At 47.9% G+C, this 25,638-nt stretch overlaps 2 protein-coding genes across 2 annotated transcripts in view; one reads left to right on the top strand and one right to left on the bottom strand.

Annotated features, from left to right (window-relative positions):
• The window catches only part of LOC122366883 (WD repeat-containing protein 7-like), a gene marked incomplete at its 5' end in the record, with an annotated part of 47,878 nt that overhangs the window by 15,518 nt on the left and 6,722 nt on the right, over positions 1–25,638 (bottom strand). The window contains 2 exons of the mRNA XM_043339529.1: positions 24,292–24,393; positions 25,113–25,208. Coding sequence (XP_043195464.1) covers positions 24,292–24,393; positions 25,113–25,208 — 198 coding nt within the window. The remainder of the gene's footprint in view (positions 1–24,291; positions 24,394–25,112; positions 25,209–25,638) is intronic.
• LOC122366877 lies at positions 9,763–11,322 on the top strand. Its single transcript, XM_043339520.1, has 2 exons — positions 9,763–10,008; positions 10,188–11,322. Exons 1-2 carry the CDS (start codon positions 9,997–9,999, stop codon positions 10,953–10,955), a joined length of 780 nt encoding a protein of 259 aa, XP_043195455.1. The 5' UTR covers positions 9,763–9,996; the 3' UTR covers positions 10,956–11,322.

The following is a 25,638-nucleotide window of genomic DNA, read 5'->3' on the forward strand; positions in this document are numbered from 1 at the left end:
TGAAATCGCGCCTAAAATGCTGTAGACCACGTACGGCAAAACAAAGACCACCATTGAACTCCCCGTGACGAGCTGCATCGATTCGATACCCATTTTATGCAAAAATATTAACTTTGAAATTTGACCTAATTTGACCTAATTTGACCTGACCTTGACCTGATCTTGACCTGACCTTGACCAAAACGTGACCTAAGCTGGCCCCAAAGGCTGCCTGACCCACATAGTCGCATTTGTCATGTAAAATGGACCACAAACATGTATCACACGACACTTTCATATTGTGACCCCCCCGTGACCTGACCTCTGTGACCTGACCTGGTATCAGTGACCTCAAATAGCAAAATATGTGTTTGGAGAACATTTCCCCATCGATGATTTTCAATGAAATGCATTTTACTCGATTTTACAACGCATTTCTTGAAATGCCTGCATACGGTGAAAATTGGATCTTTGACCTGACCTGTGACGTCATCGGTTTGACCTAGGTCAATAAAATTGGGTCACAAGGTAGTTCCCCGTTGGGGCTATCCAACGCCGTTTACCGCTTGTCGCTATGTTGCGTGGTTCTCGAGATCTTAGGGGGGGGGGCAAAATGGCCCCCCCCCAACGGGGCGCGTTGCTCGGCAGAGCCCAACGGGGCGCGGGTTAACCTGAGGTCATGCCAATTTCTCTAGCAAAGTATGTCATGTTGCATATCAATCGAATCGCCTAAGTGAGTACAATGCTTTGGTATGACTATTTTGTCGTTCACCAATTACATATTCGAAATGCGATATATACATACATACATATATATATATATATATATATATATATATATATATATATATATATATATATATATAAACACTTCTTTATATAACAACATGTTTCCCTAGTCATGACGTATCGAATGATATGTTACTCGCCTATACTTGCTCAGGTCAGGTCAACCGTGACCTGAGGTCAAAATTGAGAGTGACCTTAGTAGGTCAAAATACAAACCATTTGTTTCGCATTTATTAGATAACTGCAACGGCGTTTACCGTTTCAGGCTATCACTAACGGTTCAGAAGTTATTGACACAAAAGTGATGTTACTAAAAAAATACGATTTTAGATTTTTGACTCCTAGCGCCTCAAATATAAAAATAGCTGAAATCTGTTGGCAGCTATTCGAAAGGAAATTTCCTCAGCTATCAGCTGCTTTTTTCCGTTTTGCTCTGACTTTCCTAGATACTGAGCTAGACCTCATTCTTTGAAAACTCTGCCAAATCGGAAAATTTTGGCTTTTTGGGGGTCTCAGGGGTTTGTTTTTTCGTTTTGATATTAAAAAATGTCCTAAATGTAGTTCACGTTGAGAGCAATCCAATGCCGCTTACCGGATCAAAATCCGTCCCTTAGTTTCCGAGATCTCAGGGGGGGGGGGGGCGAATCGGCCCCCCCGCCAGTTTCTTGTCCCGGCGGAGCCCACCAGGAATAGGGTTAATCTGAGCGCGCGTTGTAACATACCATCTTAAATACTATTCAAATAATCGAACCTCAGTTCTCACAATTAAGACAGAACGCACACTTAGCTACCAACCGGTCGGCCGACCCTCGAGGACAGGGTGTGGATGGAGCGGGGGGGGGGGGAGGAGAGGGGTGCTCGCGGACCGTTGGTCTGCGGTCCGCCGCTCGGACCAGCGAGGGGGACGAAGGGGCCGGCCAGCCGCCACTGTCAAGGTCACGCCTATCGCCCGGGGGCAGGGCGGGATCGGTCGGCTGGCGTCTACCGCTACGGTTCCGGCCCCCGACCCCCGCCGACAGACAGACGCCGGGAAGACAGAGCAGGGCGCCCAGAAAAACGCCAGAGAACTCCGCGCAGACGTCACAGAAAGTAGAAACTAAATATTACACCGGCTGATGTGTGAGATTAAGTTTCTACAGAAATCGAGCGGAATATAGGATCACGGTAGCTTGGTTTGAACAACGAATTGTTGACGAGCTTCTAACAAACTTCTAATTAGAGTTGAGCACACAATTCGTGATCATCTTGCTAGCACATTACTATTTAATTTTGTCAGCACCACTTTCAGAGACCAAAGCTCAACTGGAAACTTCACTGGAAGAAATAAGCAAAGTTTCCACTAATCACTAGACTAATTACTCGTAAGCGACTGGCAAAGCCAGAAAATAACTTGCACCACAACTTATCTGGGTCAGGAATTCGTGGTGCGTAGACTCGCTGTGGTGATACCAGGGTTGTATACGACTCAATCAATAGTAATCAATTCAATCACGACAAATTTGGGAAACCAATCAAATCAATCAAGTCAGAGCAGTTTTCGGGAATTGATTCAATCGACTCAAACGCGACAATGAAAGGAATCAATCAACTCAATCAAACGACTCAAACCAAGATATACATTAGGTTTTTTGCCCCACCAACTTGGAAAAGTGTCCATAGCAGTCTGGTGTACCTACCTACCTACCTACAGAAGAAACAAAAATATTGTCATTTAAAATTATAAATTGCCATGCCATTCAAAGTTTCTATGTAATAAGGAAGGATACTTAGTGATGGACAGGTGGATCATGATATTGAGGTTCAATGCACTGTAAAAAATATTGACGAGCTATGTGTCAAAACAAGGGTCTCGAAACAGTCACCAGGTTGTCAATGCTTCCGGTACCTACCACTTGACTAGTTACCGCTTAGTTAGCTTACAGGCTGAGAACTATCCAGATCGTTATGATCCGGTATTGTAATGATACCCTAGGTGTACCTTTGTTTTGAAGTGCTGAATTAACTATCAAGGTTGTTTGACGTTTGTTTTCGCCTCAATCCGAAACGAGGAAGACCCTCATCAAATTATTAGGTGAAAGCCAGCCTCAGGATGATCAAAATACTAGGGGTAGTTTTGTCATAGTAATCTGTGAAGGTTGAGGAACAAGCCGTAGCAATGCACTCGTCACTAAACCAGCCTGAGATTATTCGCCAGGTAGCGGCTGCGTTTCCCTACTTGCTGAATCATGTTAGCAACTTTCCATTTCCAGACACTTTTTACGGCAAATAAATTGTTGGGTTATTTGGAAGGTGAATGACAATTTTATTTCTATAAGTCAATACATTTGTATTTCCGATTGCCCTAAAACTTATTTTTTAATCGTTTGCGGTAGGTTTTTATTGTTCGCAATAAAGTTGCGCACCTGTGAATCCTTCACTTAACGCGTTCCCGGCTTCCCGGCGCCAGCTGTTGCGCTGTGCCGTGCCGCGTTCGGTCGGGGGTGCGCGAGTCTGTGCAGTGCGAGTGTTTATCACTGGGCAAACCTGTATCGTTTCCATTTGTGCAGTGTCTAGTTATGAAGAATTGCTTGCCGATATATGACCTGCAGTGATCGACGTTCTGATTCAATAACTTGCCATAAGCCATTATTCTCAACCAAATCGCGCAGAGACGTTTGCAAAGTTGTCGAGGGGGGGGGGGGGAACAAGAGCGATTTTAAATGAATTGCTCTCCATGCAGTGCAATAGGACTTAGGTAGGTTTAATTTTTCGAAAGTTGTGGAGCCGCCCCCGGTGTCCGGCCTGGCCAACTCTCTCAAGAACCGACAGCTAACGGAACACTGAAGTTTCACTACGACGATTTCCGCCAAAGTTATGAAGAAAGGGCAAGTGCAAGAAGTACAAAACTTCTCTTGGTAATCAAAACTTAGGTTTGGCAAATTCCAAACCCTAAGTCACTACAACTGTGGATATAAATAAGCTGGTTATTGACGGCCAAGCTCTGGCCAATCTGAGGTTCAGACCTATCATCAAGTTCATGAGGCAGCTGCGGTTGGGCGGCTCACGGGCTCCACTGCATAGGCTCAGACAGGTACTCTACAAAATGTCGTCTGTGTTCTTAGGTTCAGATCTATCAATAGGTATGTGCATGCTTCTGATTCGATTGATAACTGTAAACGGGCGCTGGAAGTGAAAGATTCGCTTGATATACGAAAGGTGCATTGCAAGAAAGCATATTATTTCAGAAATACACTTTCATTTTATCTTGAGCGTTTTTGGAATGGGCCGGATGAATTCGTCATCAAACTGGTAAGGGATTTCGTTTGAAGACCACCGATATTTAATAATATGATGGTCTTCAAACGAATTCGCTGGCAAATTCGATGACTGGATTGGGCGGCGTAGGATCTGCTGGTCATCTGACTATGGGTTGAGCAATACGTTAGTTTTGACCTAGTTTGAGCTTCATTCGTTAAGTAGGAACAAGACGATGCTTCTTTTGAGCATCGTCACTAAACAAGCCGCCCTCGTTTTGACATTGTTTTTCGTTATTATTGTTACTAGGTACTTTGTTATCATACACAGCATTAACGAGGACCTGCTTCCAAAACAAGGCAGAAACGCTCCAGCTATTTTTGGGACGTGGTAAAAACTAACCGACACCTGGTAACTGTCATCTGACGAACACAAAACAAGCCAGGGGCTCGCAGCGTGTGTCAAAAGTAGGATGCAAAACTAGTCTGTACCCCCGACATTTAGCGTTGAGAATCATTTGACGAGGGGCTAGTCAATATTTTTTACAGTGTGGGTAGAATTGGAGCAGAAGTTTCATTTAATGGGTGCAAAATAACCCAGTAGTTGACTTCAACAAACGCCCCTTAACCCAAATCACCACCTTTCACCTAAAAGTTGTCAATTTAATTTTGGCCATATTCCAGCTAAGTCATCAGGCCATCTACCCCATGTAAAGCCCCCGTCTGTCTCTTATGTGAGTTATGCGGAGCTCTTCTGAATTGAACCCTGAACATAATGAACCTAGCTATGTTACATGCCACACTGACACCATATTGATATGAAAGTGTTGAAAATGTGCTATAAATTTGACAACTTCATTAGGTATGCTTTATGAAGACAGCAGGAAATCAGGTAGGTACCTTCTTACCTGCCTAGATGTGTCACTGGCTACCAACAGTACCAACGAAGGTAGATAGGTGTTCGATGGTGCCTCACTGTTAACGTATTTCATGTGATTGACGGATGCCTGATAATTTGCTCTCGCGCAAAGACACGTGGATGGAAAATAACGATGAATGGGAGATGGTTGGAGAGAGGCAGGGCTGTCTCATCCCTATCTCCGTAACGTGTCGTGTGCGACCAATGACGTCACGGCATTGCGGCGTTCTGATTGGGCGGCAGCTCTGAATCGCCCGACTGGTGGTCCCCGCTCGACAAGCGCACGTGCGCCGACTAGGCATTTGCAGTGGCATTGACGGCAGAAAAAGTGAGGTAACGCAGAGCTCTGAATATACTTGAATAGAGTCTAAGCCGTTAGTAATACGTAAAAACGTCAGATAGGTTTCTTGTTCGTCTTGATTTGAGCTTTTATGTGATATAACTTTTACCTTAGTGTCGAGGTTGGCAGCTATGTGGGAGAGCCCTAAAGTTGGGTCATTTTCCATAGGATTGCATTACAGCCGTCCGACCCTTCGTACCTGTGACGTCACGGAAATCGCTGCTTCGGCCTAATGAGCATACCTTCTATATAGGGCCTTGGGAGAGAGGAGGATACACTCGGTTTTTGGAGGAAGTTAACCGTCTTTTATATTCCATTTATATTTTATATTACAAGCTATTTCGGCCTTTTTCCTTGTATATACGGATGGTAAAATGGCTCTAAAGAAACGTAAAGCTAACGATCACCATGACGAGTATAACGACACGATCGATACGAACGGAATAGTGGATGATTGTTGCAAGGGAAATAAAAGACATGGGAAAGGATGCGAAGTTTGCGAACCTCGGTGGATTCAGGCTTCGAGAAGAGCATGACTTCAAAGCCTGTGAGTCGAGGGTGAGCCCGCAGCGAACGGCGGCAGCCTCGACGAAGACACGCTTCTAGTTCTACAGCGGCGACGAGTGCAGCTGGGCGCCCACTCGGCCGTCCGCAGTGTCGGTGACTGGGCCTGTGGAGGTACTCGAGGAGAACCCTATGCAGTGAGATGGCGCTCTGTGTGCCTGTCATCTCAGCATGAGTGGCGTAAATGTGACAACCGGATTTCTGTCCGGCAAGAAGTTTTGTGGAAGCCTTCGAAGGAGCTTGGAAGATTATCTCGTGGTGATGTGCCAGATTCCTCAGTGGTGTGGTTAGATGCCGAAGAACAGATGGGGAAGACGGTGCAGATCCAGGGTTAATTAATTATCCAACGGTGCCTGAGTATGTCCGATGGTGACAGAAGCCAGGCAGAGCTCCAGATTTGGATCGTCAGTGGTGACTGCCATGCGACGACTCCTTGGCATATTGGTGACGTTCGAGGCCGCAGCGACTTTGGAAGTCAGGGGGTGGTGTTAAGGTGCAGTAGAGGATGTTCGGCACCGCAGAGTGAGTGACCCTTGAAGGTCAGGGGGTGGTGTTCGATGGTGCCTCACTGTTAACGTATTTCATGTGATTGACGGATGCCTGATAATTTGCTCTCGCGCAAAGACACGTGGATGGAAAATAACGATGAATGGGAGATGGTTGGAGAGAGGAGGATACACTCGGTTTTTGGAGGAAGTTAACCGTCTTTTATATTCCATTTATATTTTATATTACAATAGGTTATATGTGAAGAATTCAAAACATTTTATTGCAATACAATTTGAAACTGTTAGGACTGGGGGATAGGGATGAGCATTAAAAATATATTTAAAAGGAAATGGAAAGGACAGGGACTCTGGAACCACAGGATAAGTTAAGGACAAAGGAAGAAGAACAAGGAAAATTAAATGCCGTTGGTGCGAGGCGACGGGTGCGACTGCGAAAAAACAAAGAAAACGTTTTGCCAAGAAGTATGCTAAGCTTTTATAAATCCTTATTCTACGTCTTTTGATTTTTTGGTAAGATGACGTCATTGATTATCATGTAGTATGGTAGATCATCATAAAATAAATCGGTTGTACAACACCAATTTCGTTTTAATTATTATTTCATTTGAAATAAAACCACTTAATAATATTCGGTAAAATATTTTAAGGAAAATGAAATATATTAAATACATATGTTATGCCTAGGCTCTCAGGAGAAAAGGATCAACAAACGTTCTGCTGCAAATTAAACAATGCAGCAAATTAGCTATTAATGTAAACGTAATTAGCGAGACGAAAACGGCGCTTTTGTTTCAGTTATTTTTGTAGGGGTTTCAGATATTTATAGAGTTCAGTGGGTTGTTTCTGAGGAGATGTGGAGATGTGAATTAGTAATGAATCACACTTTATTAGTATATAGGGCCTTGCACTTTGTCATCTGGATTAAAAAAAAGTTTCCTGCTGAGTGCAGAAAGGTAGGTAGGTGCATCGCCAGGTTCTATCACAGGATTGGAGCAGTTATTGCAGTTGAAAGTCAAAGTTGGCTGTTCATGTTTAGGCCCTGTTCTTTATTTGGCCATCTACCCCATATTGCAGTTGTGATGACAAGCAGTTTTCAGTGTAGTTTTGTGATCTTTGATGTCATCAATTGGTGTCATTATTTTTCGTCAACTAAAACTTATTTCAACTTTCCATTCAATCGACTCAATCATACGAGTCACTCTAATTTTCGGGAATCAAATCAGTCAACCAGTCGCTAAAGTCAAACGAGTCAGTCAACCAGTCATCTCGAAAAGTCAATCGACTCAATCCAATCAACTCAAAATACGCGTTGAATCAAATCAATCAATTCAATCGACTTGATTGGTATACAACCCTGGGTGATACACCCACGTGTGACGTTGCTGTCACTACCGCGCGGGGATCGCTGGTTACACCTATTTCGGCATTGCAGTCTCCTCAGTAAGCCACTTTTTCGACGGGTGGCCGTTCAACCAATAAGATGCCTTTGGCGACAAACGAGCGAGCGTAATATTCAACCCTGCACATGCGCATGTGCAAAGTGAGACCAACTACTGTCTTTCGCGGACCACGCTTCTAACCGATCGCGTTCGGCGCATCAACTTTGGGCGCAAAAGGCCGAATCTTCTTGAGATGTAGAAGCGGCCTCTGCACGTGCGCACGTGCAGTAACACTCCAGTCTCAACTAAAACGCATAAAAATGCATCGACAGGTAGGTGCCCCGTGCCCATCGAAAGCCCAAGTTTCAGCGCAATCGACTCAGTCATCCCAGAGTTATTATCAATAACTTTTAGCTTTAACACCCCTCATTTGCCGCGTGTTACGAGTCGTGACGGTCACCCAAATGTATCGAAAGAATCAATGACTGAAGGTATAAAGCGATCTGATGTAGCAGACCGCTTGTTGATAGGTGAAGGAAGCCGTTCCCAGAACATAAGACGATAAAAATCAAGCTTGATCTGGTGACAGAAAAATTATAAGCTTCATAAATACAGGGTGTCCCAGAAAAAAGTACCACATTTGTTTAGACAATATATTTTTTGTTATTCGGCACTAATGCTTTAAACGCATATCAAAAGCGAGCCAGTTCCATGGAGATTTATTTGCGCTACAAATGGACCATGCCACTCCTTCCTGTCACTCACACCGGCACATGTTCGAAGTGCCTGCCTTCTTGGGCCAGGCACCGCTCCGCCCTGCACCAGGCTTCCTCTGCGACCCGAGCACATGCGGAAGGTGGAATCGCACGAATGGCCGCGCGAATCGCCCGTTTCAGTATCGCTAGGTCTTCTGGTGCCTCCTGATACACCACACTTTTCAGATAACCCCACAGGTAAAAGTCGAGGGGCGTGAGGTCAGGAGAGTGCGGCGGCCAGGTCACCGCGGCCCGCCGGGAGATGACACGCCCCTCTAGACACTCGTGCAGCCAGGCCAAGTTGGCGCGTGATGTATGCGCCGTTGCGCCATCTTGCTGCAGCCATTGCTGGTTCAGGGTGTCCGCACAACTCGCTGTGAGTGCCCGCAAAAAGCGTTTAAGCATGGTAAGGTAGCGCCGGGAATTGACAGTGACCGTCTCGCCAGCACCATTTTCAAACAAGAATGGGCCGATGATTCCCTGCGCGCTCAACGCGCACCACACAGTCACCTTCGGGGAATGCAGCGGAGCCTCGAGAACTTCCTCTGGTGGCCGTTCCGCCCAAAACCTGTAATTTTGGCGGTTCACTTGCCCGTTCAGATGAAAATGGGCCTCATCAGACCACCAAACACAAGACAAGAAGTTTGGGTTGTTTGTGCACTTTTCCAAAAACCATTTGCAAAATTGTTCCCTCTGCTCAAAATCCGCAGCAAACAGCTTTTGAAACACTTTAAGCTTAAAGGCAGATAAGGCGAGATCCTTCTTGAGAATCCTGTGAGTGGAGGACTTGCTGAGACCGACCCTAGACGCGAGGCGCCGCACCGACACTTTCGGCGTCTGACCAACCTGCTCTGCGACCTTTCGTATGGCCTCCTGGCTGCGAGATGTTTTTTTTTTCCGACCACTGTTTCCGGCATTCTGGTTACTAATGGACCCTTCTGCCAGAAACTTCTCAGTCAGACGCTGTATGGTCTTTATCGTTGGAGCTTCTCGGACCTTAAAATGTCTGCGATACTGCCTTTGCGTTAAAACGGCTGATCCGTGTTTGAGATAAAATTCGACTATTTTGGTTTTTTGTTCAGTATTAAACGGCTTCATGACTGACAGAGCGCTCGAGCCATACAACATAATTTCCATGAATGACGCTTTCGATTGATGTTAAAATTTTACATGTCACGCGCATATTTTTCTTTGTACTCCTAATTTAAATTTGGTACTTTTTTCTGGGACACCCGGTACCTTCCAGTCTTTCCACTAACTTCACTAATCTTTTCACTGACTTTCTTTTAGAAATTTCCACAAGACACTTCGATTGAAAACCCAGAAAAACAGAACACCAAACTGACGTCCAACGTCATATGATCACTTCCTAGCTATCAAGATGCCACAAAGTGGTCCCACCGGGCTGTCTGCCGACAGTGGGCGGAGCCGGCAGAGAAGGCCTTGGACGGCCAGGACGGAGCAGCTCCACTATAAAAGCCGGTCCGGTCGGCACCACAGCATCACACACCTCGCTGACGGCTAGCGACATGAACGCTCTGGTAAGTGCACTGTTTGGCTTTTGATGCTCTTCTTGGGCTCTTATGATAGCATTCACTACTTGGTTTGCATTAATGTTCTCACAATACTGTTTTAAAGTTGTTGTTTTCTTGTCAACTTGTATATTCATATTTTCGGACACCATATCCATTTTGTTAACATGGTGTTTTTTTATCATCAGGTGGCTCTCTCCGCCCTGGTGGCTGCGGCTTCGGCCCAGCTCGCCCTGCCCTACGCTGGCCTGTACAACGCCGGCCTGTACCACGGCTACAACGGCTATGCCGGCTACAACGGCCTCTACCCGGCCGGCTACACTGGCTACAACGGCTTCTACCCCACCACCTACGCCGGCGGCTACCACCCGGCTGGCTACGCCGGCTACGGCTACGCCGCGCCCTACAGCTACGCGTCCACCTACCACGCCCAGGACGAGCTGGGCCAGGCGTCGTACGGACACGTGCAGGCCGACCAGGCCCACTCGGCCGTGCGCGACGCCTACGGTAACGTGGTCGGCAGCTACAGCTACCTGAACCCCGAGGGCGAGACCATCACCGTCAAGTATACGGCCGGCGCCAACGGCTTCCAGGTGGCCAGCAACGCGCTGCCCGTGGCGCCCGTCGACACCGGCGTGGCGCCCGTCGAGACGCGCACGGCGCCCATCGACACCGGCGTGGCGCCCCTGCCGGTCGACTTCACGCCCGAGGTCAAGGCCGCCACCGCCGAGCACCTGGCCGCCGTCGAGGAGGCCAAGAGCCGCAACAAGCGCAGCCTGGTCTTCCCCACGCCGTCCGTCTACGCCGGCGTGCCCGCCTTCTACTCGGCCGGCTACGGTCTGGCGCCCGCCCCGGCCGTCACCTACTCGGCCGGCGCCGGCTACCCGGCAGAGCTGACCGAGGTCATCCTCAACCCGGGACACGCCACCGCCTACCGGGTCGACCCGGTCGCCTAGAGCGTCCGCCGCCCGTTCATGTCGCTAGTCTGTCTCTGGAGTCAGCCGTCCGTGCGGTGGGCGGCGGTCAGTGCGAGTCGCTCCGGCTGCGGCCGTCAGCGGACGAGCAAGTGGGCCGACAGGCCGCCGCGGCGCCGGCGCCGTGTGATCGCCGGCGTCGCAGCGCGGTGGCCGCTGGCCACAGTGCCCGTCCCGGCCGGAGCGGCTCGATCAGGACCGCCCGCCCGACACACGGACTCGCCGTCATCAGACGCAGCCAACGCCGTTATGATTGACGACGACGACCACTGTTTGATCCCCCTGTGACTCTGACGCACGGTTCATTGGTGTATAGTTCATCTGCTGAATATATACATTCACTTTCGTATTGGAATCTTTCTACACCTCATCTAAAATATGAAAGAGAACCGCCGAAAATGTAACCGGCATTGAAACGGAAACCTATCCTTTTTGTCATCTCGAATCAGGAGGCCATTAGAGAAAATCAAAACACACGCATCTTTCCTTTAACGTATACGAACGATAAATGAAATATTAACCCGCGAGTATTAACTCGCGGCCCCTTGAGGGTGACCTGAAGGATAATATAAGAAATTAGGGCCATAGACACCTTAGCAAACTAATTAACCCGTGCATGTCCTGATTATATTCCATAACGAGAGTAACGGGAGAGGGCTACAGAGCACCCATCCTTTCTCTGAAACTACTGGCTCGATTTTCAAAATTCAAACAGCGTCTGAAAGCTGTCAAAACTTTCCGGCAAAAATTCATTGACCTCGACTTTAACGATGACGTCAGAACTCGGCTTAAAGTGAAAATTAGCAGCATTTAAGGCAAGCGTGTATGTAATTGGTACCTACGTTTCAGGCCATAGCTATGTCAGGTTCAGTTTAGTTTAGTTTAGTTTAGTTTAGTTTATTGAGAGCATCATCAACGGGCATAGGAGGCCCAATTACAGATGAAGTCGAAGGTTAAAAATACATACCGTAAACCGGGGTGAGTTGATATGGGGTGGTGAGTTGATATAAATTGCTCGAAAAATGTTAAAATGTGTGCTGCTCATCCATTTGTAAACCAATTTTCAGTTTTACCTTTTCTGTGAAGTGAAGCAACCAATAAGTGATGCATATAGCTGAGAAAGGCATGCATGTGGTGCAGTGCCTTCTTAACACATTACTTTTTTCAAAGTCCTTTTTTTCTTCTGATTTTGAAACTAAGGAAAAGTCCCCACCCTACAGCAAAGACGGTGGATATTCATGAAACACCATGTACTGGGAAAGAAACTACCATCAATTTACTGTTGATCCCAGGTAGTTTTGGGTTTCACCTATAACAACGCTTTTTTATAATTTTAAGAAAAGTGACAGGTGGTGAGTTGATATGCCATCAAGTGGTGAGTTGATATGCATGATAAAAGCTGATACCAGGCTGGTAGGCATGCAAATTAGCATGAAATATGGGTCTGCAGGTAAGACAAAGTCAATTAGACCAACTCTTCTCCTTTTCTTTCCCCACATCATTCCATCAACCCCCAAAAGCTTTAGTTTTTTTTTCTGAATGCTTGAGACGAGGCCTGTTAGTATCACTGAATTTAGTTGTCGGACTTTCGTCCCCGTCTTGAGTTGAGATGTTAGTTTCACAACGTTTCAGCCAGTAACTTATCCGGCCATAGTCAAATCTGCCTCGATGGTGGAGTGATTACAACCGTGGACCAGCACCGGAAAAACCCGAGTTCGATTCCCGCTGACTACAGGAACTTTCGAACTGTTTGACGCGTACGGCGCAACGCCACCAACATCCAGGTCCTTCTGAGGGTCAAAGAACACCTGACGAGTGACGACGGCCGGAGAGTAACTGGCCGAAACGTTGTGAAACTAACATCTCAACTCAAGACGGGGAGGAAGGTCCGACAACTAGCATCAGTAACCCCAAAGTTTTTTTCTGTGGACATACCTAACATGCAAAAGGCACAGCACAACTCCCCGTCAAGTCTCAAGATGGCTCCCTACAAGCTACAAAGGAACACTATAGAACACCTATATACATATAGATTAAAAAACTGTTATAATTATTCGTAGTTTCGAAAATGACAGAACTGTCGTTTATGTATGGCTAACAGCGCGGGAATTCTGATCTCGTGAAACTGATTAGTTTTCCTGCTTGGCAGTTGCCAACCGAGAATGAGTGACAAAATGAAATGGAACAAACAATATAAAGAAATTGACTGGTGTTTTAGCCCTCGCCCGTATTCGTGTTTTGCCAGCGTTTAACGTATAGGGGGGGGGGGGGGCGTTGGAATCCCATCGTCGTTTGGCCCCTGGTGGAGCTAGAGCTTCGCGGAAAAAAAAATGAGCGTGTTGCCCGAGACGCGAGGAAGCCGATGATAACCAACTTTAAGGTCCTAGGTCATTGGTTAACCTTCCAGGCCAGGTCAATTACCCAGAAGTCGGGAAAATAGGGGGTTATTTGAAGTTCGTAAAGCGAGTTTATTATTTTTTGGCTGTTGCTGATCACGAATGTCATGTTAGTTTTGATCACAGATGTCTTCGTACATTTAGGCCAGGTCAGGTCAGGTCAGGTCAACCAGTAGGTGTCCTGCCGGCTATCCATAGGGAGTGTCAAGTGTCAACTACCACTGACGGTGTCGTAACATGTTACGAAGGCACTAAAACTACTTCATAAATGATCAAATGCATGTTAAATTCGAATTCGGCCCGAAAGAAATTACCCTGGAAACATGTAAAACACCAAAGGTGAACCAAGGTCACCAAATGTCAATGACCTGACCTGACCTTCAGGTGACCTTGACAGTTGATTGACACCCACAATACTGCGTGGGACCAACATCATTTACGAGTACATGTTTGGATGTTACAATCACAAAAAGACTGGAAATGCGCGGATAACGTGAGCCGACTACGCCAAATCGCGATTCCGGCCAAGCATGGTCTCGAGAATCAGGTCACAAGTCAAAAACCATTTGAGTCAGGGTCATGAAATGTTTAGAACATGTGTAGAATTGATAAACTCGAGAGGTACTGAAAGTTTCGTCGTGATCGGTCGGTTTTTGCGCGAGTTATGTGCGAAAAGCCGAGGTGGTCCGTTCGCCCGCCTATAAGTGCGAGGGTTAATTTTGGCTTTTGACGCCGAATTCTGTTTTATGTCGCTTATTTCACCTTATAGAACACAGTCCGAATTAGATTTGCTTTACTTCACTTTATTAATATTTTGTTGACTACCGGTCAACAAAAGCTCAGAAGTATATGTATTCTTTCATTTCAATCCATTATCTCTGTCAGAGGCATATCAACCTTGACCCGCAACTGACAATGTGTTTTAATTGCAAGAAAATACACTTGTAATTCCAAAATATATTGCCAGTTTTGATACCGTTGGCTTGAGGACACGTGACTAGCCAAGTTCAGAATGTTCTAAGTAAAACTAAGTATCATAAAGCGAAAAAATGATGCTGCTAAAATCAAGGCATTTTGATAGCGCTGTGTTGGACATGATTGCGTTTTCATGAATGTGTGGTCTGCTGCCAAACTACTACCATTTTTCTGATGGTTTCTTTTAGGATGTGTTCTCACATCCTTTTTTTAAACACTGGCATTTTATCAACTCACCTCTGAGCTTCTTTAGCCGAGAAATTTGGAAAAATCCAAAACCATATCAACTCACCACCCCCCAGGGGGTGAGTTGATATGAACTTTGGCGTTTTAAAAAAGGGGCTTAATATATACATTTTTTATTCATTTTTGCTGATTGCCTCCCCAAGGTATGTGCCATGAAACTGGCACAAAAAGAATTCCGTAAATGAATGTGACTTTTAAAGAAATCTAGAAAAACCTCAAAATCCATATCAACTCACCCCGGTTTACGGTACATCAGTCAAAAATGGTCACGGAAATTCAAAGTCATGTATGGGTCATGTGACGAAGATTTTATGGCCTATTTTTTTGCCAAAGAATCCGAAAACAGTGTTCGATGTTCGGTCCAAAGCCATTTTTAGCTGGTTTTACTAAAAGGTAAGGACATTGAGACTTGTCCATTGGAAAGGTCTCAAAAGGATGCAGCCGAAAGCAATGAAAGTTTCGTGTTGAACTATTTAGCAATTTTAACCCGGCAGGCGGTGGGCCTCCCGGCCACCTTCCGCGAGGGGGGGGGGGGCATTTTTTTGCCCCCCCCCGTATCTCCGAAACTACTGGACGGGTCCGGAAAATTCAAACGGCATTCGACAGCCCTGTCAAATTTGTCGAGGGAAACAAAATTTCATTGACCTCGGAGTCACCGATGACGTTACAGGTCAGGTCAAAGATAAAATGTTTCAACGTTCACGGGGCTTCTAGGGAAAGCACTATAACACCGAGTAAAACGCATTTTGTCGAAAATCAGCGATAAGGCGTCAGTTGTCTAGTACATATGTTGCTATTAGAGGTCACTGGTCATACCAGGTCAGGTCACAGGTCAGGTCACCAAAGGTCACCAAGGATCCCCACATAAACCCAACTTTACTAAGGTTGTGCTATGCATGTTTTACGGCCAGTTTTTCATTTCCAACTCAATGGTGGTGGTTATAAAATCATCAGGTACGATTTAGGTCACTTTCTGGTGGAGGTCAGGTCAATGTCAGGTCAAAAAAGGTCAAATTTCAAAGTTGATATTTTTGCATAAAATGGGTATTGATTCGATGCAGCTCGTCACGGGGAGTCTAATGGTGGTCTTTGTTTTGCGCTACGAGGTCTAGAATTGCTTAAATTGAGTTTGAAAATTTGACGTCATCAATTTTGAACAGTTTTTTCGCTATAACTTGGCCAAAAAAAGAGGTATCGATCTCAAATTTGGTATGTAGATAGAAGGCGGTAGGGACTATCATACATATTCCGGTTTTTTTCGAAATTCAAAAAACTTTTTGGATTTTTCGGCTATTATATTCAAAAAATCTATTTTTTTTATTTTTAGGGGTCAAAATCCAAAAAAAAAAATGAAAAACCGAAATAGCAGTTTTGTAGCCCTCTTAATTCCACACCTTTTATGTCTGAAACATTTTTCTGTATCTCTAAAGCTGTAGGCCTGGCAGTTCTTCCCGCGAAACCTTTCTTTTTGGGTCGAAAATGGCAGAAATGACGTCACTCTGACGTCATTAGCGGCCAACCTATCATAGCCTTTGGAAAAAAAAAATTGTCACCATGTGCGCTAGCTACTCCCGGGAGGGTACTGAAAGTTTGGTGACGATCGGTGCAGCGGTTCTCGAGATATATCGAAAAAACTAAAGGGGGGGGCAAAAAAAATGCCCCCCACCGCCTGGAAGGTTAACCCTCGCCCGTAAACGGCGATCTGCCACCTTCGCCCATGCAGGGGGGGGGGGGTTGGTGCGACCCCCCCCCCCTTGGCGTTTGAAAACGGAGCGTCGTAGAGCTTAGCGGAAAAAACCCACGGATTGCTCTCGCCGAGATCTCGCGATTGGTGGTATATTTTTTGGTCCTAGGTCAACATTTGACCTACTTTTGACCGGTCAAAGGTCAAATTTTCGGAAAAATAGACTTTTTTCAACTTTCCGCGGCGATTGCGGCAAAACGGTGGGAGATATCGACTTGAAACCTTCACTATCGTGTTCCTTGATCAATTCTCTATCATTTGGTATGTATTTCGTTTCCCTAGCTCTAAAAATGGCGCGTTGGGAGCGCCGGAAGTCGGCAAGGTCACAGTCGGCGGCAGAAATTCGAAAAATCAAAATTTAAATTTTTGAAATCTGATTGTATTTTTGGATTTGGGAGGTCCATTTGCTCCCTATAGAAGCTAATATTGCTGCATATTCCCATTGAGGTGACAAGAATTAGCAAAATAGTGGTTCGGGCGCTTTTCAAAAATAGTACCGGACGCTGTTCCTCTTGTGACGTCATAGCTCCGTGACCTGACCTGACCCGGTCAAGTTTCTTATACCATATGATAGCCAATACTTGCCCCAACATGCATGGGAAGTTTCATCACGATCCATCAACCGATGTCCGTACCACCGGCAGGAAACCTCGGGCGTTGGCACTCAGTTTGTGAAAATCCGGCCGGAGGCAGTTCCCTTTGTGACGTCATAACTCCGTGACCTGACATGACCCGGTCAATTTTTTTTTATCAAAAGATGCGCAAGGTTTGCCCCATAAGGTACCCAAAATTTGGTTTTTGCACTATTTCCGAAAAGCCTCAGGGGGGGGGGGGGGGTTGCACCAACCCCCTCCCCCTACATGGGCGAGGGTTAACCCTTGCCGGCCGAAGGGGGGGGGGGGGGAGGGGGCGGATGCCACCGCCTCTAAGGTTTTTTTCGCGGTAGCTCGGTACACGCCGGCGATAGAAAGCCGAAACTTGGTAAATCTGACCTTTGATTCAAGCAAAAGCATGTGACACCAATTGCATTTTTAGTTCAGGTCAGGTCACTGACAAATGACGTCATAAGTGGACCTCTGCACGGTCCTCGAACGTCGCTCGCAAGTCGCAACTTCGAAACACCCTCAGCGCCACAAGAGCTTTCACAGGAAGAGGAAACATACAGGACCTATGTAGTATCCTCTAGAGGTCTCACAACTTACATAGCTCGGATTTTTTTCTTAACATTATATAAAGTCAGGTCGGTCAGGTTACCTCACCATTGTAAGTCAATGGTGAAATATGGAAACCGTTACTTTGGTACCGGGAATGATCTACAACTATCTCAAGCACACATAATTGTGATTTCATGCACTTCTTGCAGGGTCCAATGCTTCACTTTTCCATTGTTGACCTTACGATGAAAGCCATCAATGGACTTGGGAAGACCTGCCGAATCGAATGAAATGCAATATGACTTCCTTCCACCAACTTCGTGACCTGAGGGGCTTTAAACAGACCTTGACCTGAGGTCAACACCTTAAGTTGAGCTCACCCGAACAAAAGTATACTCGTGTCTCGTACCATTCGACGCCCCTGAGCTAGGCGAACACGATGATGCAAAAATCGCAGCTCTGCGGCCATTTATGACAAAGTAATTGCACAAAAACCGAATCTGTGCTTAGGGCCACTTGACCTGACCTCAGAGGCCACCTGTTAAACTGAGAACCCAAAATCAGGTAGTACCAATCGCTGCGTCTCGTAAAGGCGCACACGCTCATTTCTCCGCGAGGCTCTAGCTCCATTTCGAAACGGCGGAAAATTCGAAAGAAAACAAGAAAGATATGAAAGAAGAAAGCAAAGAAAGGACAAAAGGCCAATTGAAACATGAGTCAAATATCGATGAAATCTATTACAAGCAATCCCAGACAGAATTCAGGGTACGTGACCCAGGGTTCCACCGGGCTGTCTGCCGACAGTGGGCGGAGCCGGCAGAGAAGACCTTGGAGGGCCAGGACCGGAGCAGCTCCACTATAAAAGCCGGTCCGGCCGCCACCACAGCATCACACACCTCGCTGACGGCTAGCGACATGAACGCTCTGGTAAGTGCACTCTTGGGCTTTTGATGCTCTTCTTGGGCTCTTTGGGTAGCATCCAGTAGTTATAGAGGACAATGGTCATTTAGTTCGTAGAGTAAACCAGCACGTTTGCATTCTGCTTCTCGCAACACTGACCGTATTCATTTCGTTTACATTGTGTTTCTCTCGTCAGGTGGCTCTCTCCGCCCTGGTGGCTGCGGCTTCGGCCCAGCTCGCCCTGCCCTACGCTGGCCTGTACAACGCCGGCCTGTACAGCGGCTACAACGGCTATGCCGGCTACAACGGCCTCTACCCGGCCGGCTACACCGGCTACAACGGCTTCTACCCCACCACCTACACCGGCGGCTACCACCCGGCTGGCTACGCCGGCTACGGCTACGCGGCGCCCTACAGCTACGCGTCCACCTACCACGCCCAGGACGAGCTGGGCCAGGCGTCGTACGGACACGTGCAGGCCGACCAGGCCCACTCGGCCGTGCGCGACGCCTACGGTAACGTGGTCGGCAGCTACAGCTACCTGAACCCCGAGGGCGAGACCATCACCGTCAAGTACACGGCCGGCGCCAACGGCTTCCAGGTGGCCAGCAACGCGCTGCCCGTGGCGCCCGTCGACACCGGCGTGGCGCCCGTCGAGACGCGCACGGCGCCCATCGACACCGGCGTGGCGCCCCTGCCGGTCGACTTCACGCCCGAGGTCAAGGCCGCCACCGCCGAGCACCTGGCCGCCGTCGAGGAGGCCAAGAGCCGCAACAAGCGCAGCCTGGTCTTCCCCACGCCGTCCGTCTACGCCGGCGTGCCCGCCTTCTACTCGGCCGGCTACGGTCTGGCGCCCGCCCCGGCCGTCACCTACTCGGCCGGCGCCGGCTACCCGGCAGAGCTGACCGAGGTCATCCTCAACCCGGGACACGCCACCGCCTACCGGGTCGACCCGGTCGCCTAGAGCGTCCGCCGCCCGTTCATGTCGCTAGTCTGTCTCTGGAGTCAGCCGTCCGTGCGGTGGGCGGCGGTCAGTGCGAGTCGCTCCGGCTGCGGCCGTCAGCGGACGAGCAAGTGGGCCGGCAGGCCGCCGCGGCGCCGGCGCCGTGTGATCGCCGGCGTCGCAGCGCGGTGGCCGCTGGCCACAGTGCCCGTCCCGGCCGGAGCGGCTCGATCAGGACCGCCCGACACACACGGACAGGGTGCACCTTCGACATTGACCACTCTGAGATGATCCCATAACCCATTCGCATGATTTTTCGTTAAAATGCATTATTTTGAATACATAATGTCATCGAAAAAAGTTTTAGTAAGAAAGTGGGATTATAAAAGACGTATACAACAAAATGGTAACAGAAAAAGAGTTCGGCGATGAAAAAGAAACACAAAATATTTTCAATAAAATACTTCCTGTAAATAATCATACAAGCATCTGAAAATCAATAATGCTCATTGAAACGAGTACAGTTGAGAGAGATTGTCTGGGAAAGCATGGGCTTGCTGTGGTTAACATCCAAGGCTGCCAAGTCCCAAAAGCTCAGCCGGAGCCAGCAAGGATGTCGGGTTTGCGTTTGCTACCAGACCATCGCAATACTGTTCTAGCACGATCGCGGGATGGTGGCTATTCATGAGCAAAACATAACCCTAGAGAAATATAACTCCATTGCAGAGCTGTGCCAAAAGCTCAAAAGAATATTAGGTACTGCTTCAGCGTCCAGCAGCAGGACTTTAAATCCTTATCTCGATAATATAAAGTGTCAAAAGAATGCACACGCAATTGAAGGAATGCAACAGTTACAGAAATTTGCATACCTTCTTGAACAGTTCTTTCAAATGTCCACTAGGAACCGAAAGATAAAGAACCTCTTCTATTTGTTGGGTAGCCCTTCGAGCCCTTCTACCCCGTAGTTGACTGGTCTTGATGCATCTACTGTTAACGCCAGACCTCTTGAGACCCTAATTTTTCGCGATTATTTTTAAATGCATGGAAGAATTTCAACCAAGCTCAGGACATGGCCGTTTCAAGACCTGCCGAAACTTTTACAATTTAGATATTTTGTCGCCATTTCAATATTTCAGGTACTTCTCATTGATTCGTAATGTTAAATTTCGAGCAAGATTTTCACCCGGCGTGTAGACTGTAGAGGCTATCACCAGTCAGTCTGTGATACGTTATGACGTCACAGCTAAGCCCCGCCTCTGTGGTCTTGGCCTGCGGCGGTTTCGGGCCGGCGCGGGGTCACTCGCGCTGTGGCGGGGAGCGGGGACGGTCGAGCGGTGCCGAAAGCCGGCGGAGTTGTGCGTAAAGTCTTGTCTGACAGTGCCCAAAGAGCGACATGATGACCGAGGAGCCATAAATGCTCAATGCGCATTGCTTGTACAATGCTGATATGTTCGCTGATTTATTTTTATTTTTTTATAGGTAAGCTGCAAATGACGGGCAGATGGCATATAACTGACATAAGGTTAGGAAATATTCACCTGTATTTAAAGCCTTTGGCGTTGCAGATAATGCGATAATGGGATATTTGTTTTGTTTTGTTTTGTTGGGTTAGGCCCTTTCGGTCTGACAAGACCATTGCAGAGCCGGAAGGATGATAGGAATTAGGGGGAGACATTGGTCTGGGCAGGCACCCTAGTGAGTCGCCGGGGCTGAGCCCGTCCAGAGGACAGGCCACCCAGCCCCAAGGCACTCACTGCACCCGGCTACGGGGTGCGCTCCCTCGGGAGCAGCGGTGCCGCTCCAAGGGAGCAGCCCGCATGAGATAAAGTTGCCTGTCCAGCCCGGAGGGGGGTTGTGGCGTGGAGGAGAAGGATTTCAGTATCCTGAGGACAGAAGCACGGATAGGTGATATTGGGATATCGGATGTCATCAAGTAGCTCCTGATTTGTACAGTCCACAGCAGAAGTAATGTGGGGTTTCAGTCATGGGTATGTTCTGCTTCTGAAGCTTAGGAACGATTAGCCAGACTACAATGAAACTTTGAATGTAGCTTATATGTACCGTCACCTTTGCAGCTGCAACTTTAGCTATTGACATCTTCTTTTCGATCACTCCGCATTAAACAATCGCCAGTCAAAGCCAACCGTTGAGATTGGTAAAACCCTACATTACTTTAGCGGTGGGCTGTACATCGCTATGCACCCATCGACCAGCGCAATAATTAGCTAATTGCCTTCGCTTCACATCATAAGGCTCGCTCGTACCTATTTCACCAAACAGATATCCTACATCGAAAATCATATTTGTTAGGAATCCTTAACGTTTTTTTCGAAGCATGTGTGAGTAGTAGATGGAGGAGTGATGGCCCTCTTGGTCCCATATACCTACAAGAGTCAACAACAGCCTAACATTTACTTGACGGTCTGCTGCTATTGATTCATAGCACGTGAAACGTCAGCGAAATTCATAGTCCTTTACAGATGGCAGGGGTGTCATTTGTACAGAGGTCGCTGATGGGCACGGGTCAATGCCGCGTCGTGGGCGGAGCCTAATGTCATATGACGTATGAAAGCCTCTATCCAGGATGGAAAAACAGTTAACATTACGAGTCAATGACAAGTGCCACAAATATTTAAGTGACAACAAAATGTATTTGAAGAAAAAGTTTCGGCAGGTCTTGAAACAGCTATTTCCTAAATATGGTTGAAATTATTCCGCGCGTTTTAAAACAATCGCGAAAAATTAGGGTCTCAAGGCGTCTGGGGTTAACAGTAGGTGATCGTAGTGTGTACGTACCACGTGAAAAGTCAAGGGTGTTTAAGTTGTTCTCCTAAATTTACGCTTTCGAGAAGCAACATCCGGGTTGATTGATTTGCGGCCGTTTTTGTAGGATAACTTCAAACCTTCTTCCAAGCATCGGACTACTCTCGATGCATGTGAGTGACGACCACTGCACATGCCACTTGCAAAAAGAGGGGGTATCAAGTTTGTGCCCATTGCAATAACTCGGCAATTACTGGGCCGCTTACGCTGAAACTTCGCATGTCGGTAGGCAATGCATTTCCATGTGCCAAAGTTGGGGTGCTACTGCACGTGCGGGACCGTTTCCAGACCTCCCGGGTCGATTGCGCTCATATTTGGTACACGTCCACGGTTAGGGACCAGCGAGTAGGGTGCCGGACAGAAGTCAGTTGGAACAGAATTTGCACGTACACACGTGCAAGGTGACGCTTCCACATCTCGAGAACGGCTGGGCCGATGGCGCCAAAATTTGGTACACCGTTAGCGACCAGCATACATAGTATGGTGCTCCACACAAGTATGTTGAGAGTATCCATTCGCACTCGCGCACGCGCAGGACTCACATTTGCGCCCGCTCGTTTGTCGCCCCAAAAGGCGCGTTACTGGTTTGCTTCCAGTATGTGGGTATCCTAAAAATTTGCATCAATGACGTATGCATGCGTAAAAAGGGTATCAACATTGTGATAAAACGTCTCCGGTTGACCAGTACCAGCCAGCACCCCCTCCCCCTCTACCCACCCGGTACCCGTCCTCAGTGACGTCACCCCCAGCCGTTCGCCCGCGGACATCCGCAATCCGGAGCACGCGTCGGTAGGGGGGGGGGAGGGGGCGTCTGCGGCAGAGGGTCCGGCGAGGCGGCCAGGATGGCCCTGCCGCGGGCGTGGGAGCGGCCGCGGCAGGGCCACGCCCCGGCAGTCCGGCGGCCCCATCTCATGGTCGTCCGCCGGCGCGGTCCGATCGGACAGCCGGCTGGCTGACGGCCGTTCGACAAAGGGGAGGGACGGGACGGGACGGGAGGGAGGGGTGCATAGGGGGGGGGGGGGTAGCAGACCATTTCTTGCGGCCCGTCCTCATATCGTTCTGATCAAAATGGTGATCAGAGCTGGTCATTGACAGTCTCGAGGAATACGCGACTTGACTACTGATAAACTAGGCACAAGACTGCATTCTTCTCTCCAAGAAGCCTTCCATCAGATAAAGTATACGCCATACGGCTACTGTAATTGAACTACTTCAACCAACTAAAAAAGGCCATCACTAGCGGAAGTGACCCAAGATGCGTCAAATGTAACGCGGATGGCAAAAGTCACCGATGGCACTTTTCACATTGCCCGTCGAACAATTTGATGGCAGTTTGAAGCCACAAAGAACACATTGCTTCTAGATAAATGGAGACGAAGAAACAAATGCAACATCTATAGAAGCGCATGTGCGTGCGGCATAAGTAGAAAAGAACAGATGAAAGTGATCCAGCCTACTCTATGGAAAGCGAAAGTCGAAAAACAGCAGGATTCAGAGGAATGGAAGAGGACACCGACAATCTGAAGCTTCTGGTTAAAGGGATGTTCCATACTTTAAGGTGTCAAGTTTCACCATTTGGGAAAGGCATAAAATGACGTGACGATAACGTGCAGATGCGCCCGCTTGTTTTCAAGCGGGCGCATCATTTCTGAAAACCACAGCACTTTCTTCGCGTTCGCTCTTCGTATTAGCAGCCTCACTGGCGCCAAGAGCCATACTGAGTGTATGTAAGAGCATGTGTATTGTGTATGTTTGATAAAATGTATTAGTTCGCCACTGACAATGCATGATACTTTCGTTGCATGGGCATGCGATAATTCCTAGGCGGGTAAAAAGTGAATCTAGAGAATTTCCGAGTCGAGATGACTGCTATTTTAGTCTATGAACCCACCAGCCCATCCAGGCATACCCGTCGCCTTGCCCTACTACTCCGTCATATCCCTCTAACCTACCCGTTCTATGGCCCACGCCTGTCGCCGCCTCACCGTTCAATCCCTCGCCCCTAGCCCCTTGCCGTCCATCCCATCCCCTCGCCCCTACTCTGCTCTCTGTCCCTCGCCCTACTACTGTTTGTCCCTCGCCGTCCCACCGCTCTATCCCGCGCCCCTGCCGGCGGCCGGTGCGGCGCGCCACTGACCTTTGTGCTCTTCTCCGGCTCCTTTAGGCGTCACACCGCCGGCCTTAGCGTGGATAATGCCGCCCATGGTCTCGGCTCCCTCCTTCACCCGCGCCAGAATGCCTGACACCACGGGACGACACCAGCGTTAGGCAGGACACGGACCGTGTAAGGACGCTGTGAGTGGCACCAAATGTTGCAGCTACAGCAGGGAACGACAGAGGAAACGTGTCGGAATGGCATATTGGCGCTGATCGCGGCTGTTCTAATGTTTGTTTTAAAGCCATTCTCAAAATAAGATCGAAATTATGTTACGCAATAAAGTCGAGGTAAACAACAAAATTCTGTTCACTCTAAATAACAAATCATGGAATGTGAAACATGAATTTTGCTATGCTGACTTAGCAAAACCCAGAAGAAGGAAAAATGTCAGACTCAGAATATTTAAAAAATGAAACGTTTCGTACTACTCAAAGAGCAACTTTTAAAATATTTCCCAAAGCTAGTTACAAATTTATAATCCAATAATTAACCTGCTTACCTTTCAAGTAAAATAGCCATAAAAAGATAGCTCGTCAGGATTGTCATCAATACTAAGCTAACGAAGCAAAAATCCCAATTTATCCAGGGGTTATGTATGTACTCCCTTTTCAATTCCCCTTTCTATTCGTTCGTTGGTGGGTAGGACATGCGGTGCGGTGCTTCGAACTCGGCTACAGCGTGTGAGATCGCTCTAAACGGATCCAAGTACGGGGTACGAGTTAAGGGTACGCGGAAGGGTCAGGGGTACGGGTTACGGGGTAAGGGTACGGGTTACGGGGAGCAGACGGCCGCTTACTGACCCGCCGCGTCCGGGTTGTCCTCCATTTCGTGTTTGATTTTCTCCTCTAGCTTGGTACGTGCCACCTGAGCTCGTGACTTGAGTTTCCGCAGGTCCTCTGAGGCCGGTGCGGCGGCGCACGAGACGAGGCGCGATTGAGAGCGAGGAGCAGGCGGAGAGACAAGCGTAGAAGACGGGCAGACAGTGAGACAGGGCGGAGACAACGCGGAGACAATGCCGAGACAGCGGAGACAGAGAGACACATATAGCGACACATAACCATTTATAGGAGGCGCAGAAGCGACAGGCGCTTCGAATAGGCCTTCAGTTATCGAGAGAAAATGTGCGACTCTTTACCGTCGTTGTTTAGCAGTGCAAAGTGACGATTGTGAAGACAGAAATTGTCTAAAATGTGGTTGTGCAAGCAAGTAACGCTGCTTTCAGTGCATCTCTGAGCAATAATTTCACGCGCCAAAAATACTTCGACGTGCCTATAGCATGGACTGAAGTGGCAGCGTAGTTGCTGGAAGCATCAACTGGCTTGATGC

This window comes from Amphibalanus amphitrite, unplaced genomic scaffold (assembly GCF_019059575.1).
Source record: "Amphibalanus amphitrite isolate SeventyFive unplaced genomic scaffold, NRLGWU_Aamphi_draft 000836F_arrow, whole genome shotgun sequence".
In the NCBI taxonomy this organism is placed as follows: domain Eukaryota; kingdom Metazoa; phylum Arthropoda; class Thecostraca; order Balanomorpha; family Balanidae; genus Amphibalanus; species Amphibalanus amphitrite.